The sequence below is a fragment of the Pteropus alecto genome, unplaced genomic scaffold (genome assembly GCF_000325575.1).
Source record: "Pteropus alecto unplaced genomic scaffold, ASM32557v1 scaffold414, whole genome shotgun sequence".
NCBI lineage: Eukaryota > Metazoa > Chordata > Mammalia > Chiroptera > Pteropodidae > Pteropus > Pteropus alecto.
This window is the reverse complement of record NW_006435781.1, coordinates 1,931,685-1,959,016: the sequence shown is the minus strand read 5'-3', so window position 1 is coordinate 1,959,016 and position 27,332 is coordinate 1,931,685. Positions and strand designations below refer to the sequence as shown.

Below are 27,332 nucleotides of genomic sequence, written 5' to 3'. Positions count from 1 at the left end.
CTATCTTCTGTGCTACCCTACCTCTAAATCCCTCAAAGCAATTTCATCTTCAGGAACATTTTGTAAAAAGAGACAGGATACTTACATGCTCTCATTAGGAGAGATGCTATCATTTAGATAAGATCCATTGCTGTTTTCCATTTCTGCTAGCCTGATAAAAAACGTAAAAGCTCATTAAAACTTATGTGACTTCTTAGAATCTATTCAAGACCTAATCGAACATTCCTGAAAACTAAAGGATAAATCACGCCAAGAGGAGAAAGGAATCCTTCAAATTAAAGGATGTGTGTGTTGGCCTAACCATTTGAAGCAGTGAGTAGTAGACCACAGCTAGTTAGTAGCTTTACATTTATGCTATAAATTACAAGGGAAGTTGTATTTTGTTGTTTTTCCTTTTTTCTTCGCAGATCGATCTTCCTTTCACTGAGGACAGGTCATTGTCTTCACAAGAAAAGCTTCCCTCACAATAAATACACTCTGTACCTTACACTACCCCTTGTTTTTTTAAGACCGTCAAAGCTTTCCACTGACAACAGACATATATAGCTAGTTAACGCTTCCCATGGTTGATAAACATGTTCAGCAGTGAGAATATCGATAAAGGATGGATTCACAGTAGTGCTCTACACATTCTGCTACCAATTTTTTACCTTTGAAAACCTCCTTCACCTCAGACAATAATAAAGTCTTTTTACAACTAAAAAAAAAAAAAGTTAACCATACTCTTACAGATTTAACGAGCATAAGATATCTTATTATTAGCAATTTAGTTTTTAGGAATAAAAATTATCTCAAACACAAAGAAAGTGAGACAGAAAGGTCCAAGGATTAGGGAAATCAATTATTCTCTTCTTTATAGCATATTATGTAAAATAAACACGCAAATGGAAAGCCAATGCTTTCATATTCTCCACATAACATAGTACCATTTCTTCACATATGTATGTCTGGTCCAGCAGTTTTCTAAGAAGCTTATACGATGTCTAAGCCAATTTATTAAACGTGCTCAGTATACGAAACATAATAAAACTACCAGAAATGTTTAAAGGCCAGGGTTAGGGGAGATTGTTCTGGACTAATGCTTTTACTGGTGTCCAAAATCAACATGCAGTGGAATGGCATGCACGTTAGAGGGCAAGTTAATTAGTAGAAATCAGACAAGATTGGGGGGAGGGGAAGATTCATTTAAAATTATTATAGGTTAGCTTTCCTTGGTTAGTTACTTTAATCAATATTTGCCTGGCATTCAACTAGTCTCATACCTGCTAGCATAATGTTCAATGCGTGAATGAGTATCATCGTGTGAAAGCTGAGGGGACGAGGCAGGCCTATAAGGCAGAAAATGTGATTAGTCACAGATACCATCCATTAATGGAGAAAAAAACCCCACCACACAGTTATGTTATATACATGGCCTAGAATGCTTTTATTCTAATTCTATGGACAATGTACACCTTTAGTTGTTCCTATTTTAGATATCATCCAGTATTTTAAATCCAGGTTTGAGAGAAGAATTCTCATGCTTCTACTGTTATCAAAAGCCATAAAGAGAGATCAAAAACTTCTGTGGAAAGTTTCAATTTTAGAAAAGGTTGAAGGAGACCATCTCTACGTGACATTTTGCCCTCCTACCTTGTAATCTCATATCCTCTAGCTCTGAAATTGTTTTAGCACTATGGGGCTTGAAATTTTCAACAGTTTACACTTGTGTCATTTATTAGATCCCTTCTTACTGAACGTTTGCCTAGTACATTCACAGTCAACAATTTTTGGCCACTCCAGTCCATGACTTCTTAGGACTCCATGTATCGAGATGTCTTGGTCTGTGCAATTTTGTAAAGAAGGACTACATCTACCAATTTAGCAGCAGGACTAGATTACTACTTCAAAGAATAAAACTGAATGACCCAAAATTATATTTCAATGTTTTTTAAAAGAATGACTAAATTCAATAGAATGTCACAATGTCTGAAAATATTTCTTATTAGGGATATGATGTGCTAATTAATATGCAGAGGGGAAAACAAGAGAAAGGAATTAATTAGCATGAATAGTCTATATACTTCTTGGGTATAAAAATTCCCTTTTTTTTTCTTTAGCTCCATAGACTAGAATTTTGGTAGGGTTAACATTTTTTTCTACCCTTTCATATCTGACTTATTAATTATCCTTGAAGTTGTTATAGCAGCTCTGGATTAACCTTAGGAAAAAAAAATCCATCTGTTTTGAAGACTAGGTCGGGCTTAGTCTTAGAAAGCCCCTAGATAAAGACATGAATCCAAAAGTCAACAGTAATCTATTCAGTGAGGAGTGGTTTAGTCCAACATCCAAGCAGCATTCAAGGACTTGGTAGGAACACTAAGAAGATATTTGTTTTTTGTTCTTACATAAAAAAAAACAACCCACATGCAGTTACCTAGATTTACATAGGGAATGTGCTAGAAATCCGTACTTCTTAAAACACAGTCGTAAGATGATTACAATACACTACAGCAAATAACTAGGGAGCTGAAGTCTTCCCTGAGAGATAAATATCTTATTTATGAAACCAATTTATGTCAAGAGAAACCATAATCAAATTTGCAATAAATCACAAAGACGTTTAAACTATCATGAAGAAACAAAAGGATGACTACCCAATTTACTAGGCAGATCCAAAAATTTCCATGTGAATCTTCACTATAGGTTTGGAGAGTTAATCTGCTAGTTTCTTGGAATTCCGAAGCAGCCCATTATTAGAAAAATGCTAAGGTTTGTTTTGAAATATTCACTGCAAGTAAAGATAATTTAAGTACTTGCATTATTTGGTTTAGAAACCCTATCTTCTAGAACAGACCAGTCTTTTAGTTATATACTTCTTATAAGCTAAAAGCCCACCACCAAGAAAAATATATTGTTTTCCCTTATAATAGTATAGAGAAGAAAGAAAGCCTGAGACCTTGGTGTAGCATAACTACACCAAGAAAACTAGGCATGTAAATCCAAAACACTTTAATAAAATCTGATACAGAAAATCTTATGCAGAGTTTTAATTCTTAGCTTTGAGGATAATTCCATGTTATTTTTTTTTTATTAATGCACCTTGCACCTAGCACCTAACACAGCATGCACAAGCACGAGAACTCATAATAACCAGAAATCTAAAAAATATACACACTAAAGGAGGTACTTATTAAACCAGAAAATGAGTCAAAAGGGAGTAATGGTCAGGGAAGAATCATTTAAAAAACAAGAATTAGTAAAAGTACAAAACCACTTAGTCCAGCAACAAAACTAAATGCAAGCTTTCTAAAACACTTTTTAAAGGGAAGGTAAGAATACTCTTCTCCCTTCCCACGTCCTAAATACAAAATAAATCCAGAAGGATTTTTTCTGTTTTCCTTAATGGCCAATTCCATTCCACCCACCATTATTTTCTCTTTTGTGAAAACTCCACTAATAAGTTTTCATCTATTTAGGTCTCAAAGCTCAAAGAATATTGTTTGACTGTCTCATTTGTAGACAAACAATATAAAAGGTTTATGCTAGATTTAGTTTCAAACAATATGACAAATCCAGGTAAATAAAGGTTTTGTCTAGGAAAAATAAAAGATCTGTATCTCAGTAAACTTTCAAATTCCATGATCCATGTAAATGGATTAAATGCTGTCATCATCATAGGATTTGTTGACATCAGATATAATTCTTGGAAAATAAAATACCTTAGGACTTGGCTCTTCTACCTGAATAGTGTAGTTTTACAATATATTTTATAAATTATATAATCCTATGAATAAAGACTTTATAGTAAAACTACTGGTAAAGAAAACAGGGACTTTAGTCTGCTGGGTTTGTTTTCTTCTCTAAAATTAGAACTTTCCACTATTTCCGAATAATCCAGAAAACTTTATAAGAGGACAAAATGGGTACGTTTCAGTTGTTAGAGAAGATATTTTAATAAAGGATTTTATTAATTTTAAAGTTCTTCACAGTTTAAGACAAACATCCTCTACTTAAAATTAGTTACATTAAACTGATAGTCATGATTTTTTTTCTCATGAACTCACGTATAAAAATCAACAGTTTTTCTTCTTTCCTTTCAAGGAACTGTTAATTATTCTTTGCTTATTATTTTGTGCTATCCATGCATTTTTTTAAAATTATGCTTTTGGATGTCTGTGCTTTGGATTTTTTTAATTGGTTAAAATTTATTCCAATCCAGAGTAAATTCATTTGTTTACCAGGATCCAATCAAGCTGAGCATTTCAGTATATCAGTTTTTTAAAAGCTGCTTATTTACGAAAGGGTCTAACTTCTATAAACAAATCGACTACTTGGATTAGGGAAAAGAATTACCGATAACAAGGTACATAATTGAATCTAAATAGCTCCAAGTTGTTTAAGCACAATGATGAAAGAAATCAGGTAGTTCACTACTTATAGTTCCCATATCTCAAAATTAAGGGACATAATAATGCTGCTTAAAAAAAAAAAAAAAAAGATGTCTTATATTTCCTTTAGGCCAATAAAGACTTAAAATAAACCTCAATCATTTACATTTATCACTACAGGATTTAAAAAAAAGAATCTACTTTAAATTAAATTACATGGTAGAACAATAAAAAAGACCCACTAAAAATAAACTGAATTCTCACATAAGCCTATCTTCCAAATTGGTCATCTACCTCTTATATATAATAGAGCTATCTTACTTTAAATACATATTTTAATAAAGTATATTTTGAAATACCAAAAATTTGTTATAAAAACTCCACACGATGACTTTAAAACATGCACACTTTGTTTGCTAAAAATATAAAGACCCCCCCAAATGAGTTTTCTAACATTATAAACTCTGAGATAAATCAATTATCAGTTGGTATCTAATATTAGTATTATTAATACACACCCATAGTAATAACAGACTACAGTACACTTTCCTTCCAGTGTAAACGTATAACTGCTCATGAGCTGAGCAGTTATTGTGGAGAGGAGTTAGTGTGGAGAGGAGAGCAAAGTGAGTTTAGTTCAAAAATGAGCTCCTGTATATAAATATTAGTCCGATAGCATGGCATAACCTGATAAAAAGTCCACATATCTCATTGAAATTATTCAGCCAAACTCAACGTCATACTATAAAACAAATTCTGCTGATATTTAATGATCTGCTCACTTAGAAGAGGCCCTAAAGAACAAACCATCATCCTTTTAAAGGTCCTAAAGCATTGAATCTCAAGAAATGTGGCTCAAGATATGTTGTTCTGTAATCAGAAACACATCTCCCAGGAATAGAACTAACAATCCAATAATTTCTTTGACGTTAATTTGAACTCAAGGCCCGGATTTCTGCTGGTTCAAATTTGACCAGTTGGGACCTGAAAACCTCATTCTGATTCTCCTGATCTGTGGTAGATGGCACCCTCAAAGTCTTATCAAGGGAAGAAAAAAATGAAATGAAAGGGAAATTAATATGTCTTTAAAACAAAACAAATAAACAAACCAAACAAAAATTTTAAAACTCAGCAAGCAGATGTGTTGGTGGTAGCAGCACCCTTCAGCAGTACTCACGCAGAATCTACTGGCCAGAAGTTGATCAGAGTAACAGGACTGCAAAACAAAAAATGAGGTGGTGAAAAGACAAAGGCAAACTGAGCCGCACAAAAAAAAAAAAAAAAAATTACTGAAAGGTCAAAATAAATAAAATCCAACCAATTAAGTATGAACCATGGAAAGCTACAGCCAAACAAAAGTGGAAAGTGAATTAAAAGAAAAGCAAACAGTGGTGCGACTGCCACCAGCGTTATGGAGAAAAGAAGAGACAGTTTAAAAGAAGTGAAGACAACATCAGTTTGATCATGAGAATCATTACTACTTACTGTGAAGTAATTTCCTGTGACTATATTTTCTTTCAAGTAAAAAAAAGTGACTAGATATGACCACACAATCAGATCCAAAAAAAGACACACGTCTACGGATTTGTGAGGGAGAAAAATCAAAATGAAATATTGGAATCACTCGTTTGTAAACAGTCCCATATTTCTTAAAAAGCTTTGTAAGATAATTAGCAGTTGTAATGTGGTGCTTTCCCTGTGATAAACTTTTGGAAAAGGTAATTGTCCTTGGACAACTGACACAGCAAAATGGCGATTGAACATTTACGCCTGTTTGCTTTTTTTCAGCTAAAGTAAATCTAGAGAAAGAAATAGGAGAGACTGTTTGCATTTGGGAGTGAAGGACGGTATTCGGCTGAAAGGAGCTCAGATATACATCAAATGAGAGTCTGCTTTGCTTTTGCCACTACTCACGTTTCCATGTTGTCCCCCTCTAAGACAGTCTGCACTGGCAGGTAGCCCATTCGGGGATGCTTCGCAAAATACCTTTTGGTTCGAAATTTGTTTTTTAGTACCTTGGCAAAGTCACGAACATCTTCTCCTGATGTAGTCTGAAAGGAAAATAGCGCTGAGTTCAGACTTGGGAGAAGTATGACCTAAAGACAAGGGCCACTCCAGTGCTCCTCCTTTAGGCCACTGGTTTTCTAATTTCGGAGAGAGTAGGGGTTGAGAGCGAAGGCTCTGGAATCAGACACAACCAGGGTTTGGAAACCCACCCTGACATTTACTAGTGGGGTTAACTTGGATGAATGAGTTCTTTGCCTATCTGAGGCTCAGATCATCTGTGAAATGGGGGCAATCATACCTCAAGAAGTTGTGATGATGAATAAATGAAGTATCTCGACTACTAGGCTACTCGATAAATGGTGGTTTATAGAAGTCTTATAGTCGAAAAGTTAACCTTAAGTTTTGCCACACTTCATGGCATTTTGAAACTATTTTGTCCACACGGATACCATGTTTCAGCCACTAAATATCCTTCTATTCACTGCATGGTTCATTCTCTATCATTGAATACCTTTGCAAAAGGAATCAAAGCAAGAAAGACAATGAAAAAACTGGGAAGATCACTCTGAAGATGGAAGACAGAAGTACTCTAAAGCAGAGCTTCTCAAACTTTGATGTGTATAGGGAACCACCTGCAGATCTTGCTAAAATGCAGGTTTTGATTTAGAAAGGCAAGGGCAGGGGCCTGAGGTTCTGCATTTCTAATAAGCTCCCATGTGATTCCAGCGCTTCTGGTTGATAGACTATACTTTGAATAGCAAGCAGCTAGTGTTTAAGGACATTTTTCCAAAACAACGTCTTAGGAGAAGGCTCCACCTATTAATTCTAGAACCTTGGGAAAATTATTTAGCTTTGGGACCTGAGAGTCTTCATTTGTACAAAGGGGATAAAAATAATACCTATTTCACACAGGGTAGTTTGAAAGGTAAACACCTAGCATTTAGTTGCTAAGTGTTAGTATATAAACCAGATAAAAGATGAGCAAGAGATTGAAAGAAGTGGATTATGAATTTTGGGGAACTCACATTACACCCCCATACCCAACATGCCACACAGCCGTAAAACCTCTCCATGCAACCGATAGGGCTGTGCAAAAAAATGAAAAAATGCCTTCGTTTCAACCAATGCAAATGGAAGAAAAACCTATTTATTCACCCCAAAATATCTGTTGAGTATCTATAATGGTCCACATGTGCCAGGCATTGCCCTACACCCTAGGGATAAGATAAGTCCCTGGTGCCTACAATTTGGCATCACTTTAGCTGGGGAACATCTGGGGAACCATCTGGAGTAACTTAAGACATCACAGCCTTACACATGATCTGCAATACTGCCCCAAATGTAAACTTCTTCCAGGTAAAATAACTCATGTCGGGAGGCATCTAACTTACCGGAGTGCAGTATTCCACCATGGGATAGTGCATTTTATGGCCTTTTGCAACTCGACCAGAAAAAAAGCAACTTTGGCAGATGTCATAATTAAAGTGTTTTAGACTCCTGTACCTGGTAAAGAACAAAAACAAACACGTCTGTATTTCTTCAAATCCAATTCCCAAAGAGCACTCTTTTACAAACCGACTTCCACACTGTCTTAATTCTAGAAACAGACTGCACTGTTCATTAATCCCACAAGGCAAGTGATTAACTTCCTACCTCCAGATTTCTCTGGTGCTTCTCCTACAGTAGCAAAACATTTTGGCAGAAAGATTATCCTATAAACATATGGAAGGAGGGACGAAAAACTCAGCTCTTATTTAAACTTTACTAGGAACTCTCAGATTAAGTAAGAAGATACTGGCACACTTCCAGTCTTTTGAAGACCAAATACTAGAATTTGAAAGAACTTCCAGGAGAGAGAGCTTGATGCATTGCAGGCCCCCCTACCCATCATGGGGTCAAAATTTTCTAAATCCATTATTTAAAAAAATAAGGCTAAAGCAATTTCATAAGACAAAAGAAAATTAAGCAAGAACTTTCCATTAAAACAAATCTTGCTTTAATTACACCTTCGTACAGACTGACATGATTCATTTGCAGAGAGTTACTTGGATAATAGCTTTTATGTCTCTCTTCAGAAATCCCTCATCACATTACCCATATGATAACCGAAGCACAAAGAAAGGACAAAAATTAGATTAGATGAAGGAATTTATAATCTGTGAGTACTAGATGGTACATTTCCTCCCATTCACAGAACACTGTATTCTTTGTTTCATACTCTCTGCTTTTTGCTTTCTCAGATGAGAATCTTAGCCAATTTAAATAAACATATTCCTTGTGTGACATATGGGAATGTGGGGAAAAAGCTACCTTTTTTAGATCCCAACCATCTTTTGAGGAAGGGGGGTGGAAAGAGGAAAGAGAAGTGCTAATTCCTAAAATAATCTAATTTGATAAGGGCAAAAGAAGTGAATATGAAAATGTTCTTAGATCCTCCAAAGCATGTAATCCTCTCCCCTGCAGCTTCCCCTCCCCATCCCCCATGGTATCATTCTTATCTGCCAAAACCTAGGAAGGTAAGGTGTCCTTTGCAATCACTGCCTGCCTACTCAGTGTTGTCTATCTAGTCTTTAGAAACTTCCAAAGGTTTTTGTAAAACCACTTTGTAAACAACATGAAGTATGGAAGGACAGGAGCACACAAATGATACAAAGTAGTTATTAAAAAACAAGTCCAAGCATACCCAGGAAGTGTATTTACTTAGCTGCTAAGTGGATTCTGCACAGGCATAGACTATATAGCTAGTTTACAACTTTATGGCTTACTCATCACTAAGGAACCCTTGATGTTGATCCAGATGTTTAAATAGATCATCGTTTCAGAATTTAGACTTGGGGTTATTGTTCAATAAAATGGATTCATTTAAAAATATCCCACCTCCCCAAACAGGTCAACAAAGCTGAAGATTTAAGAGCCAATTGTTTTCCTTGACAGTTTAAGAATATCAGAATAATAATCCTCTGTTTCCCATCTCTTTCACTTTTAAATTTATAAGGAACATGTTCTTTTCTTAGCTGCTTTGTGAATCTTTCATTTGCTTGCATACTTTATATTCCCTTAGAAGTTCATTAGGATACTATGCAAAGAGCATAATCAGATTCACAGGTGAAGTAGTAAGTTCTAGGGTTCTTAAAAACAAATCTTGTTACTTTAGGTGGAATAAAAGTGGTGCAAAGTAAATGAGACACTGAGCTACCATGAAGGGTCTCCCAAAATAGAATCATCTCTTAGTTTTATAACTGATTCTTAGAGGGTTTCTATAAGCACAAAAGACCATGAAGAGAGAGAGGAGAGAGAGAGAGAGAGAGAGACAGAGAGAGACAAAGAGAGACAGAGAGAGAGACAGACAGACAGACAGACAGACAGACAGACAAAGACAGACACAAAATGTTTTGGGTCCAGGAAGGAGAAGGCACAGTTTATCTGTATATCCCTAAAGGACAAATGGACAAATATCTCAGTGGAGACAGGCAGTCAGTCCTGTTCACCGAAGAAGTGACTCTGTAGAGCTGAAGAGTGAATGAAGGTGGAAAGGGACACCTGCCTAATGAGTCAGATCCACCAAAATAACCCAGTGATCAGGGAAGTGACAAGAGTGATGGATATTCCAGCCTGATCACCTCCTCTCCCAATTTGAGGAGGAACAAACTAACAACAACTGGTACAGGAGGTAAAAGATCAAGTCATAAAAAGGTGAGAAATGATAAGAAAAAAATGACATTTTTTTTGGTTCCTAATACCTGAATCCGATGATTGGACACTCCTTGCAGATGTTACACTTGGCCTGATGCTTGGCAGTTTCCGCAGCAGCCACTCTGTGCAGGACAGGCAGCCACACCATGGACTGGGGTTCCAGTCTCATCCAGTCTAGGAAGAGAGCCGCTTCAATCTCAGGCTTATTGTTAGCCTGCAAAGACAGGAGGGACAGCGAGGGGGTGGGGGGGTGAAGAATTTGAGAAGAGAAAATGAGAAAGTAAAAGAGGCATATGTCAGTTCAGGTAATACATTAAAAGAAAGAAAGAAAGAAAGAAAGAAAGAAAAAAAAAAACCAGTAGTTGCACAGTGATGCCCACTTCCCCAGTTTATTTCTGCAGATGTCCTCCTAGCATTTATATGAGCCACCTATCCCTAAGGCTTTGGTAAATTGCCATTACTCTATTTGGCTACTAGATGACAACAAAGCAAAACAACAAAAAGCAAAATACACACCTGAGCAAGACTATATTTAGCTTTGGGTTTTGAACAGATAGATGAGTTAGCCAGAAGTAAAATCTAAGTGTTTATTGATAAAATTTCAAAGGAGGGGGGAAAAAAAAAAAAACCTCAAGAACTATTGATTCCCTTTTTCCCCTAAAGAATCTATTTCTCAGTGTGTCATAGAATCATAATGAAGAGGCTTTAAAATTCATCTGGTCCCAAAGATGCATTGTACAGACAAGACGCAGATGAGAGAAGTAGCGTTTCAAAGGCCACACTACTAACTGGTGGCACAGCCGATACTCGAATCCAAAACTCCAGCAGATCTAGTGCTGTTTTCATGGTGACCTGTTGTTTCCTTGTCTGTCTTCCTCTCAAACAGTACAATGATGTTAGAAAACTCGAAATATATTTTGCCATCACTTGATGTATGTATTACTATACTCATGCATTTTAATTCTATCTTGTTTTTTATTAACCCTACAAGACAGTGGTTTAATTTTTTATATTGTTAGACTGATCCATACACTGACCACTTTTGTTTGTTTTTTATTGCTTCCTTCATCTCATATCTTCCATCTGGGATCAGTTTTGCCTAAAATATCCTTTAGAATTTCCTTTAGCCAATGTTTTTTGGTGGTGAATTTCTCAGGTTTTCTTTGACTGAAAATCTCTTTTTTAAAATCTATATTCTTAACAGCTATCTTCACTGGGTATAGATTTTTAGATTGAAAGTTTTTGCAGGAGTTTTGTTTTTATTTTGTTGTAGCACACTGAAATATTTTTCTATTTTTATCTCACTTTCTCTGTTGCTACTGTTAAGTCAGCAGTAAAGCTGACTGCTGTTCCTTTGAAGGTACTCTATCCTTTTCTTGTCTTGTGTTGTGCTCCTAGGGTTTTATTTATACTTTATAGGATGAACTGGGCTTCTTGAACCTGTGGGTTAGTTTTTAGTCAGCTCTGGATACTTCTCAGTCATGATCTCAACAAATAGCGCCTCTTCTCCATTCTCTCTCCACTCTGCTTACAGCAATCTGAGAGATAAACGTAGACCTTTTCAATTTAATGTGCATTTCTCTGAATAGGACATTCCTAGTTTTCCCTTTTTTTATCCTTCGTGCTTCATTCCTGATAATCCTTTCTGCCTGGGTATCTATTCCTCTCCTTAGCAGCATTCAGTCTGATATAAACCCATATAGTAAGTTTTAAATGTGGGTTACTGTGCTTTTTAATATTTACAAATTCTATTTGGTCATTTTAAAGGTCACTTCTAAAGTTTGTGGTTCCCTGCAGATATTTTTTAATGGTCTGTTAAAAAACAAAAACAAAAACAAAACAGAGTAAACATAGTTTTCAAAAAAATTGTCTCTAATGATTCCAAAATATGAAATTACCAGGGGTCTGCTTCTGTGGACTGTTATTTCTGCTCATTTTGATTTCTTGTATGCCTTTTTTTTCTTTTTTTTTTAACTACGTACTACATCAACCTTAGAGGTGCCTTCTCTAGAAATGATTTTCATTTGCTTTTGCCAAGAGCCAAAGGTTACTACTTATTCTAAGACCAATTAAACTGAATATGTGACAGATATGTAGTATCATACAGGCAATGAGTATCTGAACTGCAAACTCATGTTGCTTCTCTTGGAATCCAGTTTGCTAAGAAAGACTCTATTTGCATTTCAGACAGAAAGGCAGGAGGTTTTGAACCAACAGGTCATTTGGCTGGCAACACTCTCCACTTCAGCAGTACTCCAGTCATTACCCCTGATTACAAATTTAACAACATTATAATGAGTTGTTTAACCCTGAATATCCAAGCTGCAAAATGATACCAATTCAAACTACTAATAAAAGCTTTTGGTGAGCACTTTTCTCTGTGTAGGGTGCCATTACAGAGGTACTTTGTAGAAGATTTTTTTAAATATAAAAAAGTTATTATAGAGCCTTTGGGCCCAAACCGCCATTTTCCAGTAATTCGCCAATATGACCAACACAAAGGTAAAGGGGAAAGGCACCCGCTATATGTTCTCTGGGCCTTTTAGAAAACATGGAGCTGTTCCTTTGGTCGCATACATGCGAATCTACAAGAGGTGATATTGTAGACATCAAAGGAATGGGCACTGTTCAAAAATGAACGTCCTACAAATGTTACCATGGCAAAACCAGAAGAGCCTACAGTGTTACCCAGCATGCGGTTGGCATTGCTGTAAACAACGAAGTTAAGGGCAAGATTCTTACCAAGAGAATTAATGTACGTATTGAGCATATTAAGCACTTTAAGAGCCGAGATAGCTTCCTGAAAAGTGTGAAGGAAAATGATAAAAATAAAGGAAGCCGAAGAGAAAGGTACCTGGGCTGAACTGAAGCGCCAGCCTGCTGCAGCCTGAGAAGCGCGATATGGGAGAACCAATGGAAAGAGCCTGAGCTGCTGGAACCCATTCCCTCTGAATTCATGGCATGGTAAGTGTAAAGAAATAAAAGACCTCCAATGGAGTAGGTGTCCCCCGCCCCACAAAGAAATATTTAAAGAATAAAGAATTATAGAACCTAAAGATGAAAGGGACTATGCAAGTGATTTCATACTTTTGGAATGGTGCCACAAGAGCCCAAACTCTTACTAATGCCAGTGTGTTCTTATAGCTACTGTATAAAAACCACCCATGTGCAAAAGCAGACATCTTTAACGGGCGATCTTGAACATTTACGTACAGAGACTCCTGTTAAAAGTGCTTCTTCACCTTGAGCTGAAATCTACCAGCAAATAGGATTTGAGGCTCCAGAGTCCAACCACGAGAGTTAAAACCCCAGCTTTGCCACTTATTGGCTGTGTGATCTTGGGAAAATAACTCTATCTCTGTGTCTTAACTTTCTTCTGCCATGAAACTGAACTATTAATAGTGTCTACTTCATATGATTGTTGTAAGATTGAAATGATTAACAAGTGAAAGGCACTTGGAACAGTGTCTGGCACATAGCAAGAGCCATGTCAGTGTTTGCTATTGTTATAGTGATTATTATTATCCATCTGACCAGAAACCCAGAAATTTTCAGCCTTTATCCAACCCTTTAAATATTTTACTTGAGCTGTCAAGTCTATCCATTCCTTTTCATCCCTATTCCTTTTATTTCTTCCTCATATGACATGGCTTGGTTTGCCATTGTCTTTCACAAAATTATTCTCCAAATACAATCTGCTGGACATGGTACCTCCATTTTTCTGGACAATATAATTGGATGACTCGGTTTTCTTCTATACTATAGGCTCACAGAGGGTTTTCATTCAACTAAAATCTCTGGGTCAGCGTTTCCCAGTGTGTCCAGCAGATCAATTATCCATCAAAACGCTTCTTGAAGAGGTCGAGTTATTTAAGGAAACATGGCACGTTATGCCCACCTCTTAAAATTCTTAATGCATATTAATATATTAGAATATCAGAATATATTAGAATATAATATTAGAAGCTAAGAAGTTCGTTGGTAAAGAAATACATTGAACTTTGACCTCAGAATTTCCCACACTTGTTATTCAGTGATCCCAAGATTTTTATCTTCGATCCCAACCTCTTTATTTTTTTTTTTTTTTTTTTTTTAACTTATAAGGCCTATGAACACCACAAGGGACTAATGCTCTGTTGGGCATGAAGGAAAATGCTGTTTTGAGCTGTTTCCAGTGATTTCTCCATTCTGTACTAGTTCATTTGGGGTTTGTTTCCTTTCACTTCTGTCAAGGGCTGTCCCGTCATTTTGGGCTCATTTTGGGCCCACTGTACAAGCTCATATCTTTACAAATCTGACTGTTACAACCAACAAATTAGCCAACTTCGTATAATTTTTACATTTTAAAACATGTGTTCTGCGTGTTCTGTCTTCATGAAAAATTCACTGGTGAGAATATCAAACAAGCCAAGGTCAAATGTGAGCCACACCACCAGAGGCTGCACCTCAGGTCAAAACAAATCCACCATTCAGCCCTCTCTGGCTGTTGAAGTATGATTTTTCTCGGTTATATCAATGTCTAATCTCTACTGTACATGTTTCTCCATCTTGTACACAAAGACACAATAGAGACTTTGTCAAAAGAACTATAAAATTCAGCTACAGTATGTCCTATAACAATATCTTGCTCCACTGGTCTTGAAACTGACTTTATCAAAATAACCCTTTGTAGCTAGGAGACAAACCATTATAGAAAGGCAGGAAATTGAAAAGCACTACTAATTCATTCCTATTTAAAACAGGGGTTTATCGTTGCTTAATCTGAACCTATCTATTTCTTCTGACTTAGGTTTAGATGATTGTTTAATGATGGATTCAAAGACATGCTGCAGAGAGTAAGAATTCATGCTTAATACAGAAAATGTAATATAAAAGAAAGCTTCTATGCATTCCAGAAGACGGAAAAACAATCTGACTATGAGTCAGCAGTAAATGTAGGTGTAAAAAAAGAAAAAAAGGAAACACCACGTCTGTGATGTATAACTAAAGGCACAGCAAGTATTTCACGGAGAAGTGACCTCATTACCCTCAGTACTGTTCAAACCCTTTTTAGAAAATGGTATCTAGTTCTGGTGGCTACAGGTGACCCAGAACCTAGAGAAGGCTTGGCAGAAAGCACAACGATAATTAAAAGGATTGAAAGACCTATGAGAACAGCTTAAGAGAATTGGGATTATTTAGCCATAGGAAAAAAGAGCAAGAAAGTTAGCCGAAGGGGCCGTTTATTAACAGTTTTCAATTATGTGAGTGGCTCTTGCATAGGGGCCTGTGACCAGCTGTTCAATCCCTCTACTGAGGACAGAACAAGAAGAAACAGACTTAAGCAGCAGGAAGAATTTAGGCTGTAATTCATATGGCAGAATTTCCTGATGGTGAAAGTTGTTAAAACATTAGTGTGAATTACCAAGGGAAGTTATAGACGGTTCTCCACTTTTAAAATCCTATAGATTCTCCAGTGCTTAAAGGATGAAAATTCTCAAGGTTCTTTCTACCTCTTAAGATGCAAGATCCATTACTTGAGCTCTTTTAAAACTGTTCACCTATGCCAAATGACAGCTCTGAAGGCGATATATGGGGATTCACATTCTCAATGTTTCAATCTTTTTTATTTTTACTACAAACCATTCTATATCCTAGTGGTATATTCTCTCTCCTTTTGTCTGGCAATAAAAAAGGAAAGAATTAAAAACCACGTGAGCTTCTACAAAAATCTAAGAGAACTAGAACTAAAACTCAGCTAAAATTACATTTCGATCATTCTAGAAACAGTAAACAGGGATAGACTGGAATGGTAGGAAGTCATGGAGGTCGAAAGACAGGTACGATGGCACTGGATTGAGATCATCCTGGTAGATGCCATTATTTGCTGACACACATAGAGGCCTCAGATATCTCTTCTTAATATCAAGGATGACCTTACCCTCACCCTAAACGCCATTTTCAAAACACCTAAACAAAAACTCTTGAAATGGGCCATTCAGCCCTAGGTTTTGTTTTGGGCAATATCTTTTGCCTCTTCTATGGCATGCACGCACAAAAAGCAAAGATATCACAGCTCCTTCCACTGTGACAGCCACGGGATGAGTGCATCTTGGCTTTCCACCCTTTCTCTGCCAGTCCTTACCTATCGGCAACTCTCCATCATAGGATGGCTCACTTGTCATTACTGCCACTCCATTACAGCACATTGCAGGGTGGCTTTATACAAATGTCCTCTTAACGAGGTACAAAGACAGTTAAAGGAATCCCAATATTTGGAATTTCTAGCCAGAGGATGTATTTACCAATATAATAATTTCAAAGGACATTACATGGCAAGTATGGAGTTAGGGGATTTACCAGGATACAGAATAACTTTTAGGTTTCTTTCACGATGTGCATTCCATAAACCCTTAGACACTGAAGGATCAGGCCCCAACTGGCTGCCAAGGGGTTAACCTGAATAGTCATTTTCCTCTCAGGATAACAGTACTGGTTCACGGTCACAGAAGAAGTGTTATGGGAAGATTTCTCAGCAAGCCCTGTACCCCAGCTACAATAAGCACGTCAATCCTATTTTTAAGAAATGGTGATTGGCATCTCAATTGTGAGGTTTTTCAAAATATATCTATACTTTAAAAAATGAAAATAAAATTAGTATATAGAGAAGTAAACATGCAAGAGATGGTACCCAGTAGTTCTCAGATGATAAAAGGAACTACTGTCTTGGAAACAATATTTGCCTACACCTCCTTAGTTTCCTTCCAAGATTGCAGGTTATTTAAAGACAGAAACTATATTTCTATACCCTCCAAAAAAGTCTGCTGAATCAAACAATGGGTGAGAATTAAGGTGCAATGTGATCACAATACATTAAAAGAAGAATTATAATATCTAAATGAGCTTAGAATAAAAAAAGAAAAAAAGAAAAAAACTGCCTAGGCATCCTGAAGAGTGAAAACATTAAACTAAGGAGAAGGAAAAAAAAAAAAAAAAACAAGTATGTTCTTAAATTACCCAAAGTTTACTTTTAATTTTTTTTTTTTTTTAAGTAGATGTCTGGTTTGCTCTTATGGTATCACACACACAAAAGACTAATAGTCTATATCTAGAATTGGAGGATATATTTAGAATGAGCTGGCTTAAAATATAGGTATACACAAAATTCATACTGGGGGCCCTGATGGGAGCCCCACATGCAGGCAGCCATGCTCTAGAGTTCAGTGGTTCTCAACCAAGGACAATTCTGTACCCCACAGAATATCTAACAATGTCCGGAGACATTTTTGCTTGTCACATCTGGGGGAGGGGTTGCTACTGGTGTCTAGTTGGCAGAGGCCAGGATGCTGCTAAATGTCCAACAATGTACAAGACAGTGCACCACAACAAAGAATTATCCAGGCCGAAATGTCAGCAGTACCAAGATTGAGAAACCCTGACCTAATGTTAACAGCTTGTATGACCACAGTTCATTTGTCGAAACTAAGAAACCAACGTGGGTACATGACTATTAACTAAATACCAGATTTCCTTGGGAGCCCTGGAGGGTACGTAACAGGCAGGCTGCTATCCTCTAGAACAGGGGTCCCCAACCCCTGGGCCACAGAGCGGTCCCTGGCCTGTTAGGAACCGGGCTGCACAGCAGGAGGTGAGTGGCAGGCAAGCTAACTAAGCTTCATCTGTATTTGCAGCCGCTCCCCAGCGCTAGCATCACCACCACAGCTCCACCTCAGATCATCAGGCATTAGATCTCATAGGAGCACCGGTCCCTGGTGCCAAAAAGGTTGGGGACCACTGCTCTACAACACAGCAACTGAGAAGCTACCATAGGCCTGTTCAACTACTGGTAATGTGAGAGAAAGGCCACAGTGGTTAATAGGTTGTGGATAGAGTGAAAAAGGAGTAATAGATTCTTAAAATCCCAAGCTGGAAGTCACAAGGGAACATGCTAAAATGATAGAGCCTGCTTTGAAATTAAGTTGCTTCTCAAATAGACAACTCTATGCAATGTATTGCGGGACAAACAACAGAAATTTATGAAATCATGGCAAATAATTATCCCAAGCAAGTTAAGGCAGGTTAGCTACTACATGTGTGTGTGTGGGGGCGGGGGGAGGGGGCGGTATATATGTGTGTGGACAAGTGTACTTTTTCATTTTATTTAGTAGAGTTCCTGCCATTTAGAGGAAAAGCAATAACTAAATATATAAATAATGAATACATTCATATGCATGAATAGAATTTCCAAACATTTTTACTGACAGAAAAAGGTAAATTTATGGAAAACACTGGGGACAAACCACTGATTTTTAAAAAAAGGTTAATCTCTCCTTCCTGGCCATTTTCATTTGCTGTTTTCACTAGTGAAATGTTTCCTTCATAAATCCAAATAACCATTTCAATATCGTTACCATTGTTAACAAGTAATGGCATTAATAGCTGACAACCCAACATTTCTGGCCCTGATTGTAAAAAGCTCTTGTGTTTGGAAAGATTTGCTGAATTTAAATGGATCAAACTGTTTTGTGAATTACAGTCTGTACACAAAGATTTAAAAATATAAGGAAAATGTCTAGCCAGGGTCATAGCGTATAGGACACGCAGTTCCAGACTGTTCCCTGAGCTGTTATTACAATTTCTTTAACAACATCTAAATCTACCAAGGGCATCAGTGGAATATTTTACATAAGAGAGAAGTCTTTACTAGCAACGAACATAAAAGGAGGAACAAGAACAAGTTATAAAGAATATTAATGACTCTTCTTCCAAACAATCCCAATTTTTATGAAAATCAAATAAGTGATAAAAAAATCTATAAAACCATACAAAACCTGCATGTAACAAATAAAACAGAAGAAAGGTGGCATTTTGATCCTCTTCGACACAAGATACTTGTATTTTACCTTTGCGTTGTTAAGAAAACTATAGTGTAGGGATACAAGGGATCATTTATATGAGGTTCCACTTAACATTTTTCATATAGTGCTACTTCTATTCAGAGAACAGCTGGTCTCAAGTGAAAGGCCAAACTCTTTGTACAAGATTGTTTTCTGTTATCTCATACCTGTTATAAGTGGTATTATCCAGAAAATCAGGTAAGACTTTGCTGATAATGACCAAGCTTTGAAATAAGTACAGTAATCTATTTCCCTTTCTGCCTTTTCCATTTATAACATTTAGCATATCATCAAAGAAACCTGGGGATAAGTAACTCTTGAGATAAACTGTTTAACTTTATGTTACAGATGTAAAAAGCCTCAATGAGGTAAAGGAAAAGGCTCAAGGTTACCTATTAAGCATACTAAAAATACGTATGCTTAAAGTAGTATGCTTAAAAAGGGAAGACAAAAGTGATTTCCGACAGGAACATATAGGCTGATCTCCAAAGATTTTTGAATCTTTAACTCATTTGAGGGTGTGAGAGGCTCTGATATCTAAGTAAAGGCCTACCTGGGGCAACACCCAGGTACCAAATCTTGAACTGAATTCTATGCTGATCTGAGAGCTATATGAAGATACAAGTGAATGTTCAGAAACTACTGTGAAAATTGCACACTCGTCTCCTCTGATCGCCTCCTTTCCCTCTTTCTTTTTGGCATTACATGTCCTTCCTCCTACCATTAGATGCTATGGCATATATGAGCTACATGGACTGATAGATGCAGGTCAACATAAACTGAGGTAGCGAAAAAGGAAAAAAAAGAAACACAAAAGCCTATGAGCTTCTCAATCCTTATTAGCACACAGCTCATGTTATATGATTTGGTCAACTTGTCACTCACACGCAAGAGTTGGTTAATATGGAAATGCATTTATCAGACATATGTTTACATCACTATGGGGAAAGAGGACCGTCAATTCTATACACTAGCATTTTAAGTGGTGTCATGGCAAAAATAGTACCCAAAGGCAGTTCAGTCAAAAATTCCATTCTTTGTACATTCAAAAGCACCCTGGATGTCTTCGGTGATACTCAAAAACAGAAGGGAGAAGTGAGAGTTGTTCTTTACAGAAGAAAACCAGCTAATAAATGCAGAAAGAATGGCAGAATTAGGAAATCACTATTATGTAACCACCAATATAAACATTGAATTAGAAAAGGATCATCCATGGAGGCTAAAATGATAGGGTGAAAGGCTGTTGAGTAGTATTTTTATAAGGTCTCAAAATGTCACTAAGATGACTTTCTCATTACAAAGGGGAAAGGATATTATTACAATGAAAATATCTAACACTGATACGGGACATCACTTATAAAAGTCTTAATCTTTTAGCAGGAAATGATATAGGACATCTCTTGCAGAGTTCTTGATCTTTTTAGTAAACCTAGTTAAGTCTTCTTCTTTTCTTTGGGAAAAAGGCCCTCGAATCCTGATAATTGCCCCCAAACTGGTGACTCAAATCCTCTGGCTATTGATAAGGGTCACAGGCCCTTTGTTAGCAAAAATGGTGTTAGGCCAGACAGGGCCCTTAGAGTCTGAGAGGGGAGGGAACTTTAGGCTGAAGGTCTTTTTTTTTAACCCTTTAAGTCAATCACTCCCTCCTGCTCAAAGACCCCAAAGACCTTCACCTCACCTGAGCCTCATTATACCATCATTATAACATGATGCATATGCCCAGAAGTTCATTAATATCATTATAACAGACTGAATTCTGGGAACGAATATGTGTGGAAAGCAAATGATGAATCACCAAGGCCTGTCAATCTTAGCTGTCAATCAAGGAAGCCCACCCCTCTAAGAAAAGTAACCACCCACAGCAAAGAGGAATTAAAAACCCCAAAGGCTTTGTTACCAGACCTTTTGAGCCATGCTTCTCTTGCTCAGGCCCCCTTCCACATCTGGAAGTGTACTTTCCGCTCTAATAAAGCTTTTCTTTACTGCCGTATTTTGTTGTCTTGCTCAATTCTTTGAGACATCAAGAACCTGGACAATGCCCTGGGAGAGGACGACTAGTAACAGACCTCAACCCCAAACCACTTAGTCTATCTGCCTTAAGGAACCCCAATGACCTTCAACTCACCTGAGCCTCATTATACCATCATTATAATATGATGCATATGCCCAGAAGTTCATTAATATCATTATAACAGACTGAATTCTGGGAGCGAACATGCGCAGAAAGGAAATGATGAATCACTGAGTCCTGTCAATCTTAGTTGTCAATCAAGGAAGCCCACTCCTCTAAGAAAAGTAACCACCCACAGCAAATAGGGAGAAAAACCACGAAGTCTTTGTTACCAGGTCTTTTGAGCCACGCTCTCTTGCTCAGGCCCGTTTCCACTTCTGGAAGTATACTTTCCTTTCTAATAAAGCCTTCCGTTTCTACTGTATTTTGGTGTCTTGCTCAAATCTTTGTTCGAGACATCAAGAACCTGGACAATGCACCGGGAGAGGACCCCACTCTCTGGTAACGACACCATCTTAACATCCTTAGCTTCTTAGCATTACCAATAAAAACAAAGTGTTATTTTCCCCTCCAGATGTGATGTAGCGGGAGGTACACAGCATTACTTCTATTCTTGCCAAAAAATTTTTAACCTGGATTTAATCATGAAGAAACAACTAGAAACATCCAGTATATAGGACCTTCTTCAAGAAAACTGGCCTGGACTCTTTTAAAATGTCAATGTCATGAATGAAAAAACAAAAACAAAAACAAAATGTTGGCAGACTGTTCAGATTAAGTAAAACTAGAGAGACATGACAAGCAAATGCAAAACAAAACCCTTGGCTGGATCCTGGAAGGAAACAACCAGTTGTAAGGAACATTCTGGGGCAATGGGGAAAGTTCAATGTGGACTGCATGCTAGATGACATTACTGATTGATGTTAAATTTGTGTGTGATGATAGCATTACAGTTATGTAGGAGAAAGTCCTTTAAAAAAGGCCGTATGGTGACATGTCTAAGGGTTTATGTTTTATGTTGTGATGTCCTCTTTCTTTTAAATGGTAAAGTGAAAAATGTGTTTGTGTGTGTCCATTCAAACACAGACATACACGGAGAGAGCAGGAAAGAAGGGGAACATAAATGGGACAAAACGCTAACCATGGGTTGTACAGATACACGAGACTATGGCTGTTCATTATGCTATCCCTTCAACTCTTCTTTATGCTTGAAATGTTTCCCAAATCAAACGCTGATTGGAAAACATTGTCTCTTCCAAATCATCCCTTCATGGGGCAGGGCAAGGCAGGCAGGAAGTTGAGTAAGAGTGACTTTAATTACTGCGAAAGGGGATTAATGTTGATGGCATAAAATGTAAAAAATTCCAGCAGGATTCCTTTTCTCAAAAAACACAAAGCTAACACCACGCTGTTTGTTCTCTTAGCTTCATTATTCGTAAAGCATCCCATCATACACTAGGCCTAGATGTGCTTTTCCCAGATACTTGTGAATTTTCAGCCATAAAAAAAATGAGTTTAAGGATCCCCACATTTATGGACATTTTTCTTGTTTGACATAAGGATTGAGGGGTCAAGAGTTGTGTTCTTGAGACAAAAAGTAAAAGACTTCCCATAACTGCCGTCTGGGGTAGAAATCAAGTATTTGATTTAATGCTCTGAAGATAATGACCAGGTTAGAGGCCAGCAGTCACTGATTCTGAATCACCTATTAAAGAGAAAATCAGCCCAAACAATAACACGGTGACTATACACTCCTCATTTACATGTTCAAGAACAACTGTCCTGACCTCAAGCTCTCCACTCCACCTGACTAATATATCAACTAACATCATGGCTACAGGGAACAAAAGCGCCATTTTTAGAAAATATACTCAATGTTACTCATTTATGCTAAAGAGTTTTTGACACAAAAGTTTCACATATACAAGGTAAAGCACATACATCTATCTGTAGATATCATGGATTATACCCTTCTCAAGTACGTGTCAAGACACATTATGCTAAAGTACACTATATAACGTTAACTCTTCCACTATTGCCTCCTACAATCATTTAAAATCCAATTCAGGAAAAGGCAAAAGTAGAGGAACTGGAAACAGAAGTGGTTTCCAGAGATTGGGAGTGCTGGAAGGATGACGACAAAGCAAGAAGATATTTAATTTTGGGGGTGATGGAAATGTTTGGGTCTTGATTGTAGTGGTGGTGACACAATTATATGCATTCATCTAAACTCACAAAACTGAACGCCAGAACACATTTTAAGATATGCTTTTTAATGTAGTTTTTTAAAAGAAAAAAAATTTTTACATACCTTAACAAATGCCAACCCCCCCCCCAAAAAAAACCCTAAACACCCAAATCCAAAACAAAACAAAACTCTACCTTTTAGATTAGAGAATCAAGATACATTAAGAACCTGGATAAACAGATAAGGATATTCCAGAAGAAAGTTTTATACTTCCTTTCATCTTAAATAATCTTGGTAGAAAGAACTCTCCATTAAAAAAATCCAATACCAATCGGTAACAAACATGGAAGAAAGAAAAACTGTGAACGTTGATCTCATGTTTCCTTGTTTCCATGAGCTTTTTGGATAAGTTTCAATGTAAGTTAGAATTACTGGCGAACTAATGAAAGGGAGTCCAAAATAGTCTTCCAACTAAAAGGATGGCTCTCAAAAATATGTTTTTTCGTTAGCACCTCTGCCTCAACTTTTGTAGGGAGGGAGGAAGGAAACTGGTCATATAACAATGAAATATTACTTTATACGGTTGAGGAGGGAAAAAAGAATAACATGTCCTTTTCCTTAGCAATAAGTGTATGAATAAAACCAGTTTCAACTACAATAAAAACCTATCTTCAAAATACTGGTGAAGAAAATATTCATCACTCAACATTGAGAAGTTAACCACACAAACACAACAAATTAAATTGATAATTATGAAGCTAAACCCATCATAGCTTACAATGAAACAAACAAATTGAAAAGCAATAGCTAAGTCAAGACAATGCTGACAATACTCTAATAAAAGGTCTTTCCTGAAAATTTGCAGGAATTCTAACAGACTGTCCATGAGCAGGCCCAGTAGGAGCTTGGTGATACAACCTGTTTATGAATACCAAACTGTAGTAACTTACCGATATTACAGTTACTAGTGGTTATCTGTCAGTCCAAAGGGGTGTAAAAAGAACGTCTAAGGAATGTCTGTGAAGGGCTCATATTCTGATTACTCAACAAAAAGCTAAAGAAAACCTAAGCAAAGTCCAATTTTGGGGAGTTATTATAAGGATAGAAAATATAAAATGTGATCCATTGACATGGGGAATGATGTCAGACTGGTTAAGAAGTGCCCTGGCACGGTATTTTAACGGTTGTGGAGAAACACAGAATCTCAAGTCTCTAAAATCTAATCTACAGGTGCTTGGTTGTAGATAAAAGGAATTGTTAACCTTGGTGGAACAGTCTTCTGTTACACACACTTTAAGTAATCATAGCTAACACTCAGGGAGCACTACAATGGTCCCACCGCGACTCTAAGTGCTCTGTCTCTATTGGCTCATTTGACTCTCACAACCACCCCAAGAGCTTAGGGGCCAGGAAGGTCAAGAAACCTGCTGAAGGCTGCACATGCAGCAGATAGCAGAGCTGGGATTTGAACCCAGGCAGTTTGCTTTAGGCTCTACACACTTAACCACTCTGCCACTCACTATTCTGGACATTCTAGAATGATTTATTCTCTTTCTCATTCTCTCTCTCTCATTCTCTCTCTTTTTCTCTCTCTCTCCGGACATTCTAGAATGATTTATTCTCTCTCTCATTCTCTCTCTCTCTCTCTCTCTCTCTCTCTCTCTCTCTCTCTCTCTCACACACACACACACACACACACACACACACACACACACACACACACACATACACACACAATTAGACCTTTGCCACCTTATCCAATTTTGCTTTCTGCAGTTTCAGTTACCTGTGGTCAACCACAGCCTGAAATATTAAATAAAAAATTTCAGAAATAAACAATTTATAAGTTTTAAACTGTGCACCAAAATTGCACATTATCCCGCCCTGGACCATCCCTCTGTCCGGCGCCTCCACGCTGTGTACTCTTCCTGTCCATCAGTCACTTAGAAGTTGTCCCGGATATCAGATCAACTGTCATGGCGCTGCAGTGGTTCTGTACAAGTAACCCTTATTTTATTGTTATAATTGTTTTATTTTATTATTGGTTATTGTTGTTAATATCTACCTAAGCCTGATTTATAAATTAAACATTATCATAGGTATGTAAGTATACAAAAAAAATATGGCGTAATAGGGTTTGGTACTCTGTGGTTTCAGGCATCCACTGGGGATCTTGGACTTGTTCTCAATAGTTGAGGTTGCAATTTATTTTCATTTCTATATCATTCTGTATTACAGCAACTGTGCATAGATGATATTCATTTTTGTCACATGAATATAAAAATTCACAAGACAGATGAAAAAGCAACTTATTCATTTTGAATGCATGAATACAACAGGAGGCAGAAAACAGATGTAAAATAAACAGATTTTGACACCCAAGCTCTTGTAGGTGAAGTATCCTGAATATAAAGTTGGCATCTCAATTCAATCTAAACAATAAAATCCTTAAAATGTTTACAGAAGAAAACACTACAAAGAGTATCAAGGGGAGGGGGTACTTTCTCAGGGTGCTGCCAAATACTAATATACAGATATGTGACTCTTTTCCGAAGTCACTTAAAAGTGTAACATTTTCTCACTCAAAATATTATTTGGTTTCATTTGAAGTTAGACTAGACATCTGCAATTGGGATTAGAGTGTTTGAAATAAAGACCATGGTACGTGTGTGTATGTGTGTGTGTGTTGGGGTAGTGCTAGGAGTGTTCGTTTATCCACGTCATCCTATTATAACTTAAAATTCATATAAGAGATCATTTTAACACTTCTTAGTTCAGCCTAGTATTTGAACTGGTTAAAGTCATCTATTTCTATTCAGATGGTTTAGCAGAAGGAAATTTTGGCTTGCACCATAGAGAATTTAAGGCCGATGTTTAGTTCTGACACGATGTAATTGCAGGATGTAGCATATATTCATTCTACCTCTCTGGGCTTCAGTTTTCTCATCTGAAAAAGGAGAGATGTGAATACTCTCCCAAGTTGCTCCAGGCAGTCTGTGTAACTCATTGCCAAGGCAGGCCTGGCCTTACTGAGGTCATAAGGATCAATTTGCTCTGTCAATAGACATGGTTCCATGGAAAATGAAAGAGAACCTGATGATACATTCACTTAATGTTTTTCTAAAATGAACTAGTTTCAAAACTTTACTTCTACTAAACCCAAAAGACTCAGTTTCCCAGCAAATGTGTTGACTGCAGTATGCTAATGTAGAAACATATCGTGTTGTCTCATTTAGTATCAATGAAAACACATGGTCAAATCCATAAATTTATAGTGATTTTCCTTTTTAATATCCACAGATATGACTTCATTTCCTGGCTTAATAGATAATTTCTTAAAAGACCGATAATGATTTTTAAAGAGGCAAAACATTTTGTTTGGATTTGATGATTTCCTTTTCTCTTTACCTAAGTTTTTGGGGTTTTCCCCCAAATATTTTACTGTGGTAAAAACACAAACCATAAAATTTATAGCTTAACCTTTTATTTTAAGTTAAATTTATTGAGGTAACATTAGTTAATAAAATTATATAATTTTCAGCTGTACATTATCATTTGACATCTGTATATTCTAATGTGTGTTTACACCCAAAGTCCAGTTTCCTTCAGCTACCATATATTTGATCCCCTTTACCCACTTCACCTTCCCCCTACCCACCCCCCTATATTTGACCCTCTTTAACCATCTACCTACCCCCTCTCCCCGACCCCTTCCGTTATCCTCTGGTAACCACTAGTCTATAGTCCATGTCCATGAGTCTCTGTTTGAGCTTAAACTTTTTTAAGTGGACAGTTCAGTAGCATTCATATTGTTGTGCAACCATCAGCACCACCCATCTCCAGAATAGAGAGATATGGGCTGATGAAATCTTTAAAAGATCATCCAATCAGCATGGCATATGAAAACACACCTCTTTTCCTACCCCTGCCAGTGCCTTGTCTGAATCAGAAGCTAACACCTTTCTACCTGTACCAGCTTGAAAAGAAGTTAAGTTTTCCAGTTGGTGACAAGAAAATGAAGGAAATAAAAGGACTATAGAGTCTGAAGTCAACTCCGTATCTTCTGCAATACAGGGAATGCATTTGTAGGAAAAACAAAAACATTATTGCTATTTCCTTAGGCTGGTAGAAGCAGCAGTCTTTGAGCATAAGCTCGCTGAAAGAACTGGTCCCATTCCCAAGGTTTT

The 27,332-nt window shown here is 37.1% G+C and overlaps 1 protein-coding gene across 1 annotated transcript in view; it reads right to left on the bottom strand.

Moving 5' to 3' along the window:
• DMD (dystrophin) overlaps positions 1-27,332 on the bottom strand; it is a 1,580,480-nt gene that overhangs the window by 57,221 nt on the left and 1,495,927 nt on the right. Inside the window, exons 67-72 of the mRNA XM_006911463.3 lie at positions 10,118-10,284; positions 7,769-7,880; positions 6,285-6,421; positions 5,548-5,586; positions 1,263-1,328; positions 86-151 (exon numbers count right to left, since the gene is read on the bottom strand). Of these exons, the coding sequence (XP_006911525.1) occupies positions 86-151; positions 1,263-1,328; positions 5,548-5,586; positions 6,285-6,421; positions 7,769-7,880; positions 10,118-10,284 (587 nt within the window). The remainder of the gene's footprint in view (positions 1-85; positions 152-1,262; positions 1,329-5,547; positions 5,587-6,284; positions 6,422-7,768; positions 7,881-10,117; positions 10,285-27,332) is intronic.